Here is a 12,725-nt window from a genome sequence, read left to right on the forward strand (position 1 = left end):
GACAGCAAGAATCTCCACTTTAACGAAAATGCAAAAAAAAGCTCACAGCCCACCTGCAAAGACAGTCTGGGAAAGATAGGCAGGAACATCCGAAGCATTAATCACCAGAGAGATGGAACAAAAAAGGAGAAGGGAAGACGACTCTCAAGATTGTCCAAGAAGAGTTTCAGAATAACATAACACCGCAAACTTGAATCCGTCTGATAGAAAGAGAGGGATCGAAAGAGATTCGTCAAAATACTCAGGCCTGGTAGCCGCCCTGACCAAAGCCGTTGCCAAAGTTAGCATTGCCCGGCTGAGGCTGTTGAGGCTGCTGCTGCTGCTGTTGTTGTTGCTGCCAGTTGCCGCCCGAGGTGTTCTGGCCGCGGCCGTAGCCGGCGGCGGGTGCTGGACCCCCCTGGAAGCCTTGTCCGGGCACGGCGCCCCCAGCAAAGTTGTTACCCTGCTGGTCCCAGCCACGGCCGGCGGGAGCGGGACCTAAAAATATCATGTCAGCACTGTAAAAACGCGGAAATCCTGGGGCCCGGATATATACATACCTTGAGGGCTCATTGGGCCGCCATACTGGGGAAAGTACGGAGTAGCATTGAATCCGGGTCCGCCAGTGTTTTGCTGGGCTTGGAAACCATCAAACTGGCCGGTGGGAGGACGGTCCTTACCCCACTAAAAACATAAATTAGCACATGTCGTGACACTCATATCGTCCAAGGGAGGCTTACGCTGCACTTGAGAGGGCGGCCGTTGACTTGGTAGCCGTTGAGCTGGCAAATAGCCAAGGCCGCATTCTCGTGGGTGTCCATCTTGAGGAAGGCGAAACCACGATCGGCTTGCAAGCGGGTCTCGACCACATAGCCAAAGTTCTGGAACAAGGGGACGAGGTCGTTCTGGGTCGTGTAAGGGGTCAAGTTACCGACGTAGCAAGTGGTCTGCCACTGAGGGGTCTGGCCGGCAACCATATCATAGCTCTGGATTCCATGGGTCGGGAAGTGGTGATGGCCGAACGGGGTGGGAGGGTTCATGCCCATGGCTGCCATCGCCTGCTGCTGTGAGATCGAGGGCTGTCCCTTTTGGTTTGCCCAGTTGCAACGGATAGCGCGAGAGCCCAACCATTCGCGATCCATAGACTTGAGAGCTTTCTCGGCCTCGTCGAAATCGCGGAAAGCAACAAAACCATATCCTCGAGAGCGGCCGGTTTTCATGTCCCACATCACACGCGCCTCCGAGACTGAACCAAAAGCGGAAAAGGCCTGGGAAAGGACTTCGTCGTTGACTTCGTTGCTCAAGTCACCAACAAAAATATGGAAGTGGTTGGAGGTGTCTTCCTTCTGGTTGCTGTTGGCTTGATAGGCCCAGTTGACGCGAATTTCCTACATGAATCAGACGAGAGCGAGCTAGTAAAAGATTCCGCCAAAGCCTGCGACTTACCGACTGATGGATGCGGCGGCCATTCAAGGTCTGCATAGCTCTCTCAGCTGCACCGGGGTCATCGTACTCGACAAATCCATAGTTGAGTCCCTTGCTTTGGAACTAGAGATAAGGAACGGCGCGTTAGTAAAATGGGTCGTGATAAAGACAGAGAAAGGTACAAGTGGCCAAACCATGAGGGGTAGAGCTTGCGCCACAAAACCATTCACCAGATGAAAAAGAAGGGAAAAGGTGAAAATAGGAAAAGTGAAGAAATAAGGGAATTATTTACATGTGGAGGGTCTAACTGATCCTGGGCACTCACATTCTTGTCTGGGATGATTTTGACACTCTGCACATGGCCAGTTGTTTCAAAGATCTGCTTCAGAATGTCCTCGGTGACTCGACCATCCAAGCCACCGACATAAAGAGCTCTCTTGTTTGGCTCAGGAGCAGCGCGACGCACATAACCACCAGCGCTGGTCGGCGACATCATGTTGCCCGACATTGGAGAGGTGATTGCAGTTGGAATGGGATTTGTGTTTGGGGGAATGACAACGGACGGTAGTGAAGGAGGAGGTTGAGGCATGTGAGGACCAGCTTGGCCGTTGTTTTGGGCGGAGTCGAATTGGGCCTGTCCTGGCGCGCCAGCAGAAGACTGAGGAGGCGGTGGGAGGTTGCCCGAGGACGCAGGCGGCGCGTTTTCTGCCATGGCGAAAGCGAGAAAAAGAAAGAAAAAGAGAAGAAGAAAAAAGGCAGCGAGGCGAAGGCGGCTTGGGTCCGAATGTGGGTGAATTGAAGCCTTTACAAAGACGAGTGGACCGTTGGGCGGGCAGGGTCTGCAACACACAAGGACTCCGACAGACCAGGATATATTGAAGCGGCGAGAAGGCGTATCAATAGGCGGAGACGAGGATAATGAGTAAACGAAGTCGGTGAGGGGCGTCGGCGTGGGATGAATTGACTCGAGCAAACAGCTTTGTGGATGAGAAGGGCAGCTACACAAGGTTGACAACAATGTGTGATGGCACCAAGCAAGAATAGGGGAGAGCAGCAACACAACACGCACACGACTGCACAAGGCAAAACAAAAAGAAGCAGGAGCAGGGCCTGAGCAGGGGCACCGGTAAAAACAAAGCACAAAGTCACGCAAAAGGAGACACAAACAACAAAGAGATGGCGTCTAGGATGAGACGTTGAGGAGTGTGCAGCATCGAGTCAAGAGTCGAGCAAGCGACAAGCGTCAAGGAGAAGTTTGGATGGCAAGAGCCGCCTGGAGGGGACCGCTAGGCCCAGAGCGGTTAGCGCCTGTCCGGCCGACGCTTGGCGCGGTGGCTCCAGCCTAGCTGTCTGCTTAGCACCTCCGCAGCGCATCCTGCCGTCACTCAAATGGGAGAGAGAGAGAGGCAAAATAACAAAAGCAGAGAGAGAAAGCAGGCACTCCATACTCATACTACCTGCCCTTTACGGACAAGCCCACATTGCGCCTCGTGGCAGCTGCATTCCTGATACCTGTCAGGCAGCCAGCGACATTCCTCGCCCGCAAAACCCGGCCAGAGTCTAATCAAACGGACGCTCGTACAGACGCGCAGACAAGCAACCCAGGAGATTATTGCTGTTTGCCATGATGGATGTTCCCGTCGTATTTTCCAATCCCGACTCGCTTACGACCTTGTCAGACGCAGTCAACCAAACGGTACGTCTTCACTTGTTTGCAAGGGATGCAGGCAGGCATTTGTATGCTGACCACCACAAGCTTATCGATACAGGCCGCTTCTTCAAGTCGTCAGGCTCATTCCAGTCCCGAGTGCAACTAAAAAGGTCGATCCCGGCCTCGTATGACCGCTTTCAGATTGCCCTGGACAGCCTGTCCGAACAGATAGTACGCCGACTCTTGCGCCGCTCACTTGTCGATTTTGCGCTGACACGCATTTCTAGTTTATTGCCAAGGCATTTCTCGAAAATGACTACGAAGCAATCATCGCTAAAAAGACAGCCCCGAAGATCGAGCCCGCGAGTGCCCTCCCGCCGGCCCAAGACGTTACCATGTCAGAGGCACCACCAACAACTACCATAGCCGAGTCGAGTCAGGATATTATCAAAGAACCCGACCAGCATGAACCGCTAGTCAAGATGGAGGCTGCTCCAGAAGTGCCCGAGGCCGTTCCGACGGCGAAACCGGAGCAGGATGAGAAGAAGCCTGTTGCGACCGAAACAGTCGATACTATCAAAGCAGAAGAGACTACTACAAAGGCCAGCGAGCAAGCGCCACCGGCGACTAGCGGGGATGAATTGAACTTTGACTCAATGCTCGCGACGGACGGTACACATGCCAATGAATTCGATCTGAATTTCAATTTTGGCAACGACGAGATAGGCAACCAAAATTTCCTAGATGGGACGACGTTCCTTGCCTCGGGCAGTTCAGCCAACAACGACCAAGATCCAAATTCGATCAGCTCACTACTTCCCGGGCTCGAGAGCTACGCAACGGATACCAATGCGGGGGGCGACTTTAACCTAGAGTTACAGAAGCTGAATGACCCGTCGGACAATCAAATGGGGATGGATGGCAACATGGGGCCGGACGATATCATGGCGCCTGGCGAGTCGAGTTTTGACGATCTCTATATGGAGAAGGACAATCTCGAGGGCGAGGACAACCTGCTGGGCGGCGATGGGTTGATGGGACTGGGCGAGTTTGATGACAGCTGGTTCAGCTAGGTACTGCAAAATCTATGTATCTAGGGCTATCAATTTATGTATCAATTAATGTATCAGAATACTTGTGTTGATGTTCCAGGACAATCACGTGCATGGACCGCGGTGACATCATGGCAGCCGTACGTAGGTTTCACCAGTGTCTTCACCAGTGTTTTAATGTTTCGCTTCAGCGTCCGGCCCGGGATCGTGATGATCCACGTTCGCTGACCCGACGACTTGGTTGACATTTATTATTTCCAGGGAACGACGACTTCAACATGATGTAACATTTGAATGAACTGTGTTGCCACGAAGGAGCAACAGATGCACGTGGCAAACGACACTAAAAAGATAACTTGCCTTTTCACAGGCTGGGAGAAGTTTCCGATTAGAGAAATATACTCCTGCTTTTGGTCGTGGCGTTTTAATGTTCTTTACATAGATATATGTATGTAGTATGTAACTAGTAGTATGTACAGAGGCGATGATGTCATACGCGCGGCCTAACTTGGTAATACTACAACTAGGGCTTGGCACTTCAGACTAACCCGATGTGGATTGTTTTTTGAGTTCAACGTGCTGGCTTAAAAAAAATTTTACTTTTACTTTTTAACTTTTTAAGAGCCACGTATTGCGGTTTATTTGAATTGGGCGTCTAGACTTTGGGCCCGATTCTCCAGCCACTTAATACCGGGGGTGAAATCAATAGAAAAAGGTGTACAATAAGACCAAATATGCCGAATAATAGCATGGGGGAAAAAAAACCAAACAATCACACAAGAGGGACAGGGCTTATTCAGGCGCCCTGCACTATTACAATAATATTAAGCAATTGATAGAGCCAGGGGCACAGTCAAACAGAGCAAAATTGGGGCGTCAGCCGTCACGGCGATCACTGCCGAAAGCGGCGCCGCCCAGCGCCTGGCCGAGTCAGTCACTTTGGTTAGAGTCATTGTTGCGAGCTGTCGGCGTTTTCTCGCTCTATTTTTTATATTTTTTATATATTTTTTTAATATTATGTCTTCAAAAAAAGGTGGTGATGCCAGGGCTTAAATTTAAATAACAATAATAAAAGGCTTGTAAAGTGGTTGCGTCATGGACTCTCGGCATGGCCAATGCTAGGGCTGGCCCCGTGGAGAGATGATCCCCCGCATTGCTGGTTGAGCTAGTATGCTGGTGATGAACATGTGAAGCTGTGTCGATATACAGAATCTGAACACAATAAACATACTAAAGGTACTAAATGTACTTACAAAATAGATCTCTATTTTCATATGAATATTACAATATTAGTTTTACAGGAATCTCAAAATTAGCCCTTGAAATAAACACCGAGGCTAATACAGATGGATGTCAAGTACCCTTGTCTGCAGGCTCGCGTGACAAACAGTCCGACACTAAACAACTTGAACAACTAATCACTGATGCCTCAAGAGTCAGGAGCTGCACACCACCGAGGAAGAAAAAAATTTAAATTTTTTTCTTTCAAAAAAAGCCCGCCGCGCCGTCGATCCCGATCCGAGCGATCCGCGGATCATTGAAATCATATGCGATCCCGTAGTACATCCGGGCTGGCCATACATGTACTCCTGCTAGTTATTACATAGATACGTATCAAGTCAAGAATGGCAATGGCAAAAAACAACAGCAAAAAGAGAAGTTCCTGGCTAAGCCGGCAGTGGGACGGACACACCGCCGGCGACAGCAGGCCGGATGACTGGCTAATGACAGATGACTGCAGCTACATTTTAGTAGTTCTCGGGGGTGCTTATATAAGTCGCCTGATTGGGCGGCAAGCGGCACCCGCGTCATCGCCGCCGGGCTGGAACCTCCTGCTCTTTCCTCTTTTTAAAGCGTGACCAGCTGCCAACGCTGTGCGCCAAACACCACACAACACCAGAAACAATCAATCCTCTCTCTCTCTCTCGCGCCATCGCTGCAATCCCTGTGCTGGTTGCTGTGTGTCCCCCCCTCCCCTGCATGCTGCTCAGTGCTGGCTTGCCGCATCTGACCCCGTTTTCTGCCCGCCGTGTCCGATTCCGGACTGCATGACCTCGCATTTGTGACCGGTGCCCCGGCCGAAAAAAAGTGATGTGCATTGGCCGCTGTTCGGCCTCGTCGATCGATCACGCATAATTCCAATCTCTTGCGATCCCGTCGTCAGGCTAGCGACAAGAAGGAAAGGAAAAAAAGAAAGACGGAAAAAAACACAAAAATAAGATACATCTAACGGCGCAAACGACTATTGCCGCCACTATTGGTTCTGCCCACTTGAATATCACACGTATGTACTGCCGCTTTGTTGCACCCCCCCCCTTGATCGATCTTTCGCATGGAGATCGTCTGCTGCCAGATCCCCCACTGTAAGAAGAATGCCATTCCTTGTTTGGTGTCTTTTGTGTTCCCATTTCGTTTTGTCTGTAACATAGCCCTCACTCGCTTTATATTCTATACCAAGCCCTCTCTCTCTCTCTCTTCCTTTCCCATGCCGTGGATGCTCCCAGTCATCCTCGGCCTTGCTGGTTCACCATGCGCTCAGAATCTACCTACTACCGTCCAATGACGACCTTTGCTGCAAGACCGCGGGCTAACAATGACCAGAGCAGCAAGCAGCAGCACGCTTCCAAATCCTCGTCGCCGGATGCCCTCAACTTGATCCGTTCGTGCTTCCAACGGAAAAATCGGGTGGACGACGGCTCGCTCGACGCTGCCGCCCCCTCATCGTCGTCACAAGGACATTGCTCGGATCTAGCTGTCGTTCTCCTGGGAAAGCTGGCGGCCTCACGGGACAGTGCCAAGTGGCGGCTCTTCCACTTTCGGGCTTCCAGCAACCCTTCCAATCTGAAAAACCCAATGTCACTCAGCATTCCGAGGTCGGCAAGACCTCGTCCGCTCTCCGACATTTTCTCCGGCTCCAGCGATGGCCAGATAGCAGATTTCATGGCCAGTCAAGTGACCGCAAATGGCTCAACCAACTCGCTCGCTCCACGATCACCGACTCGCCCGGTCTCGCAGAATCGGTCCAATAGCGACGAGTCGGTGGCTTCGACAACAATGCCGACTTTGCGCAACGAAAAAGTCGTCGCCACCGGGAACGGAATCACCGTCAGTGTTTCCCTCGCCGAGCCGGTACTCTTTCTTCCGGGCTATGATCACAACGATCCAAGCACGAAAAAGTCGGCTATCCTGCGAGGCAATCTTCATATCAAAACAACCAAATCGGTCAAGGTCAAGAAAGTCTCAGTCTGCCTTCATGGCCATTCCCAGACCGACTGGCCAGATGGTAAGCAATTCCCGATTCATCATGTCAAAGTCTCGCTAACTTTCTGACAATAGGCATCCCTCCAAAAAAAGTGTCGTTCCATGACAAGAAGGATTTGATTACCTCGGGCATGGTCTACTTCAACCACGGAGACACAGCCCTCGTACAGAACGAATACGGTGCTCATTATTATCAATTAGCTGCCACACCCGTCCCGGCCACGACCAAGGAGCTGAAGGTACCAGGCGTCACCGCCACGACTCGCGAATTGTTGTCCTCGACCACCATCAATAGAGAAACTTCACGAGAAGCGAAGCGCCTGTCTCTACAATCGAATCACACGCGCAGTATTAGCAAGAACGAACCTGCTCCTAATATGCAGACACAGGCGGCGCGGAATTACAGACTCTTCCCACCAGGCGATTACTTGTACTCGTTTGAGTTCCCTATTGATGGGTCACTGCCGGAAACAATCAAAAGTGAAATGGGCTTTGTGCGGTATGATCTCGAAGCGATCGTCGAACGATCCGGCGCCTTTCGTCCCAATCTGTTGGGAAATACCGAAATCCAGGTTATTCGCACTCCTGCCGAAGGATCCCTCGAGCAAGTTGAGCCCATTGCCATCTCTCGGAATTGGGAAGACCAGCTGCATTATGACATTGTCATTTCGGGCAAATCGTTCCCCCTGGGATCGCAGGTTCCCATTGCCTTCAAATTAACACCGCTAGCCAAAGTGGAATGCCACCGCATCAAAGTATACGTGACGGAGAACATCCAGCATTGGACTCAAGACCGATCCGTCCATCGCTTTCAGCCAGCGAAAAAGGTATTGCTCTTCGAGAAACGTGCGGATTCGCAGAGTGTCAGCACGTACCCAGGAAGCAGCATGCGGGTAACTGCCGGTGGAGGTGTATCTTGGGATCAACGCGACGCGGCCGCTCGAGGTGACGAACACGTGGGCAGGGGAGTCACCAGCCTGCTGGGTAATCTATCAAACGATGTGGGAGTCGGGCCTACCGAGATGGAGTTTAGTGTGCAACTACCCAGCTGTCATGCCATGAAAGGCAAGGAGGAAGGGCAGCGCTTGCACTTTGACACTACGTACGAAAACATTCAGATTAATCACTGGATCAAGGTAAGTCGGAATCGAAACACATCCGTTATTTTATTTTTATTTTTCGCTAACGCTCCATGGCTAGATCGTCATGCGTCTATCCAAGATGGACGAAAATGACCCGACGAAACGCCGCCACTTTGAAATCTCCATCGATTCTCCATTTCACATCCTCTCATGCAAGGCCACCCAGGGCAATATTTATCTCCCAGCTTACAGCGATCCTTCATCCGACCCTGCGGTTCCACAAGAAGAGTACGCTTGTGGATGTCCCGGGGCCGCGCTCACGAGACGTAATACGTCCAACAGCACTCAATCGTCTTTGGATCGAGATGAGCGGGTTAATACTTCGTCTACTGGACGGCTACCTCGCAGTTTTACTTCTGGTTCAGGTGGTTTGGCACGGCCGGAGCAAGCTCACATTGCCCACGAGCCCACCGAGCGCGAAACTCGTCCCATGCATCTGATACGCGCGCCCTCGTTTGCGCCGCCTTCTTTTGAAGATCTCGAACCTCCTCCACCGCTGGTCACGCCACCTCCAGAGTATGACACTATTGTGGGTGATCAAGACCGCGAGGCCGTGTTGACGGACTACTTCAACCGGCTTTCTTACTTTGAAGAGCAAGACGACGAACACGGGCTCGGACGGGTCGACGTTCCTCTCACGCCCGGAGGCCGCGTTCATCGTAGCATGGATGTACCGCGCGAATGGGTGCGACTCGGTGACGCTACAGTTCAATGATAATACGATTTGCACGACATGGACATATTAACGATCTTTACTTCTTTTTTTTTATTCTCTTCATATCGACGATCTCATGACCCTCGACTGATGATAGACCTGGAAGTCACGCACGAATTCGTTTTTACACATAGACGGGCGTTTGTCTGGTTTGGGGTTTCTCGGAGGGCGGAGCAAAAATATTTGATTCGTTGCATCACAAGAATTGGGCAGGCTGGGCTGGATTGGTTTTGCTATATATATAAATTTAGTCATGTTAATGTTTTACGTTTTGTTTTGGGTGTGTCACAAGGAGGAAGCTTGTCAGTTGAGAAAAGCAGTGCTGTTCTGACTATATATACATTCAATGTGATAAACTAGGTATATAAAAAAAATTGCAAACCGAGTGCATATACATGTATATGTTTTGGAAATTTTATCTAATCAATTTTATCAAGCATCAATTGCACGATAACGAAGCACTTTTAATTTTATTATCATCCGGTCTGGGCTCCAGTCGTCCTCGGATGCGGGGAGCGCAGATAAGCCGCGTCGAATTGCCCAAGGCAGTTAGCGAGTCTACTCGAGACGTCCAGCTGACTTGTTTAATCTTTTATCCATCTACTCGACCTCTACATAATTACTTCCAGCGACTACATGCACATGTACATCAATTGATGTACACGAGCTGCCATTGATCAGACAGAATACGCGGTCTTCAATTTGCCAGTCGGAACGGACTTGTTTATCCAGACATATACACAACAACAAGAACAACAAGAACCGATGAATATTGACAATGCCTATCAAAATCCTGCCGCTCCAGAAAGAAGACATTCCCGAAGTTGTCGACTGCATCCAGCAGGGCTTTGCTGATGATCCTTACTTCCAATGGGTATTTGATGCTGCAAAGGTATGTATACAGTCAATAAACATTGAGAAAATAATAGATGCTAACATGCCCGCCATTGCTGAGTAAACTGCGGTCGTCGCCCATCCCGACAACCGCTGTTTCTCATCTCCCAAGGGTGGCCTTTTTTTGTTACTTTATAGTTCAATAAACAGCGAAATTCAGGGTCCCTCACTGCTCGATGCCTGTGGGGGATCAACAATGCGCTCTTTTACGTCGCCAAGGAAGTGAATGAAGAGGGAGGAACTTCGCCAGTGTTGGGCGTGTCCTGCTGGCTAGCTCCGCGTCCGCTAGTCTGCCACCAAAAAGAAACATGGAACTCGTGGTTTCAAGGGTGGCTCCTCTCGTTTCGCCAGCTACTCACAAATCTCCGCTATTTGGGTCATGGAGGCCTTATCACGAAACGCTACTGGATCTGGAAAGCGAGACAAAGCGAAGCGCAGACGGAGCTGTGGACGGACAAGCAACGCGGATATTACTTTTGCAATATCGTGACCGTGAGACCGGATGCGCAGGGAAAAGGCATTGGCCGTAAGCTGTTTGAGGTTGTCACCGATCGCGCCGACCACGAGGGTGTCAAGTGCTACCTGGAGAGCTCGAAGAATGAGCCCAATGTGCAGATTTATGAGAAGATGGGGTTCCGCATGGTGAAAACTCTCGAGTGTGAAGACGAGGGAGACGTTTGTCAGGTGAGAGATTACTTTTTTTTTCACGAATTCAATTGAAGATGTGAAAGCTGAATTTTTTTTTTTGTTGCTCTTTTTCTAGCTGTTTTGCATGGTTCGGGAGCCAAAGACTGATAAGAATTAGACCGCTATCTCTTGCATTTCGGGTTTCATTTGCGTTTTGTGTATTTCAGGTGCATGCTGTATACAGATTGTCAATAAATTAGCAAGCAATGATATGATGTTGGAGTATCAATTGAATATAAAATCCTATACAGAGCCGAGAAATCGCGCTAAGCCTATATAGGCAACCCCACTCCCGCTCACTTTCGGTTCGGCTCAAAACATCGACTCGAGCTCTCGCAGCCTTCGCCAGCACTGCTGCTACCCTGCAACTGTCCAAATGATGCCGCGCTCCTGTCTGGCTCCTTCCGGGGACTGAAACGAAACAATGAGGAAAACGCTATTGCTTGTATTCATCCATGGGTTCAAGGTTTGTCCTGCCTCGAGCACACTCGCCCCCCCGCATCACCAAAAAGTGGCTGACCATTAAAATAAGGGCGGCGATGATACGTTTAACAAGTTTCCCGATCAACTGACCGCTTTGGTCCGACATGCGCTGCCGAATATCGATGTCAAGGCGGTGGCATATCCAAAGTTTGATACAAGAGGGGATCTGAAGGAATGTGTGGCGAGGTTTCGCGACTGGTACGCTTTTCGACCGCACGATGCGATGCGATGCGGGGTTAGCTATGATATTGACTATGTGTCAGGCTTCAGAATACTGTGATTGATATCGAAGTTGCCAATGGCACGCCCTCGCCAACGGTCGACCCTTCCGTCCATGTCATTCTCGTGGGACATTCGATGGGCGGCATTGTCGGCGCAGAGACCCTCCTGCTTTTGGCCTCCGAACAGCCAATACCCCCTCGATCGACAAACGATGAAACCCCCGAAAACTCGGTAGAGCAGCGTCCATTTTTCATGTTCCCGCACATCCAAGGCCTGCTCGCATTCGACACGCCGTTTCTCGGGATCGCCCCAGGTGTTGTTTCGCATGGAGCTCAGGAACATTACAAAACTGCGTCGACTGCATATAGCACCTTTAATGATGTAGCTGGTTTATTTGGATATGGTGGGAGCAAATCAGCAACAGCGGCTACAACAACAACTACCACCACCACCACTACTACTACCACCTCACAATCAGCAACATTACCGCTACCGCCGGCAGCGACCGACACCGCTGCCGACGCAGCAGCGACTCCGTCGTGGTCTCGCTGGGGCAAGATGGCCATGTTTGCGGGCGCGGCGGGCGCCGTTGCAGCCGGCGGTGCGGCAGCGCTCTATTCCCAGCGCGACCGCTTTACGGAAAGCTGGCGATGGGTAACGTCGCACCTTGAGTTTATTGGGTGTCTCGCTCGTCCAGCAGACCTGCGCACGCGAGTCGCTTCGCTCGCGACCATTCAGCAAGAGCGCGGCATCCGCGCGGCCAATTTCTACACCTGTCTCGGTCGTGGCGCTCCTCCTCCACCACCACCAGCCACAGAACCCAATAGATCACAATCGACGATCCTGCCGCGTATCCCGCGATCGCGATACCGCACTTTTTGCCATTTACCCGAAGACTTTGACGCCGATGATTCCCTGCTCGCCGGCGACGGGACATCGGACAGCCCAGGTATCAGATGGATCCTGGCGCTCAACGACAAAGTGCCCGACGAAACAAACGCCCATATCAGCATGTTTTCGTCGCGAGACAATCCGAAATACTACATTCTTGGCCACGAGGCGGCCGATCTTATTGTGAGATGGATTGATCAGGGGTGGTATGCAAGTTCTGCTCCACCACCACCAGCAGCATCGGCGGAGGAAGACCACCGTGCGGAAGAGAAGGATGACTTTATTGTTGTTGACTAGCTTTGTGAGCATGTTTAAATTGGGGT

At 51.0% G+C, this 12,725-nt stretch overlaps 4 protein-coding genes across 4 annotated transcripts; 3 read left to right on the forward strand and 1 right to left on the reverse strand.

Moving 5' to 3' along the window:
• Positions 1 to 241: 241 nt before the first annotated feature.
• TRUGW13939_11314 (uncharacterized protein) lies at positions 242 to 2,116 on the reverse strand (the record flags this gene model as incomplete). The annotated part of the gene is made up of 5 exons (XM_035494422.1): positions 242 to 477; positions 540 to 663; positions 720 to 1,367; positions 1,426 to 1,527; positions 1,730 to 2,116. The coding sequence occupies 5 exons, from the start codon at positions 2,114 to 2,116 to the stop codon at positions 242 to 244; spliced, it is 1,497 nt and encodes a 498-aa protein (XP_035350315.1).
• A 915-nt stretch (positions 2,117 to 3,031) lies between these two features.
• On the forward strand, positions 3,032 to 4,128 carry TRUGW13939_11315 (uncharacterized protein; the record flags this gene model as incomplete). The annotated part of the gene is made up of 3 exons (XM_035494423.1): positions 3,032 to 3,100; positions 3,161 to 3,286; positions 3,343 to 4,128. The coding sequence occupies 3 exons, from the start codon at positions 3,032 to 3,034 to the stop codon at positions 4,126 to 4,128; spliced, it is 981 nt and encodes a 326-aa protein (XP_035350316.1).
• Positions 4,129 to 6,666: 2,538 nt separating this feature from the next.
• TRUGW13939_11316 (uncharacterized protein) lies at positions 6,667 to 9,225 on the forward strand (the record flags this gene model as incomplete). The annotated part of the gene is made up of 3 exons (XM_035494424.1): positions 6,667 to 7,390; positions 7,444 to 8,504; positions 8,569 to 9,225. 3 exons carry the CDS (start codon positions 6,667 to 6,669, stop codon positions 9,223 to 9,225), a joined length of 2,442 nt encoding a protein of 813 aa, XP_035350317.1.
• A 778-nt stretch (positions 9,226 to 10,003) lies between these two features.
• TRUGW13939_11317 (uncharacterized protein) lies at positions 10,004 to 12,699 on the forward strand (the record flags this gene model as incomplete). Its single annotated transcript, XM_035494425.1, has 4 exons — positions 10,004 to 10,117; positions 10,258 to 10,803; positions 11,339 to 11,487; positions 11,553 to 12,699. The coding sequence occupies 4 exons, from the start codon at positions 10,004 to 10,006 to the stop codon at positions 12,697 to 12,699; spliced, it is 1,956 nt and encodes a 651-aa protein (XP_035350318.1).
• Between the last annotated feature and the right edge of the window lie 26 nt (positions 12,700 to 12,725).

Source organism: Talaromyces rugulosus, chromosome VI (assembly GCF_013368755.1).
Source record: "Talaromyces rugulosus chromosome VI, complete sequence".
In the NCBI taxonomy this organism is placed as follows: Eukaryota; Fungi; Ascomycota; class Eurotiomycetes; order Eurotiales; family Trichocomaceae; genus Talaromyces; species Talaromyces rugulosus.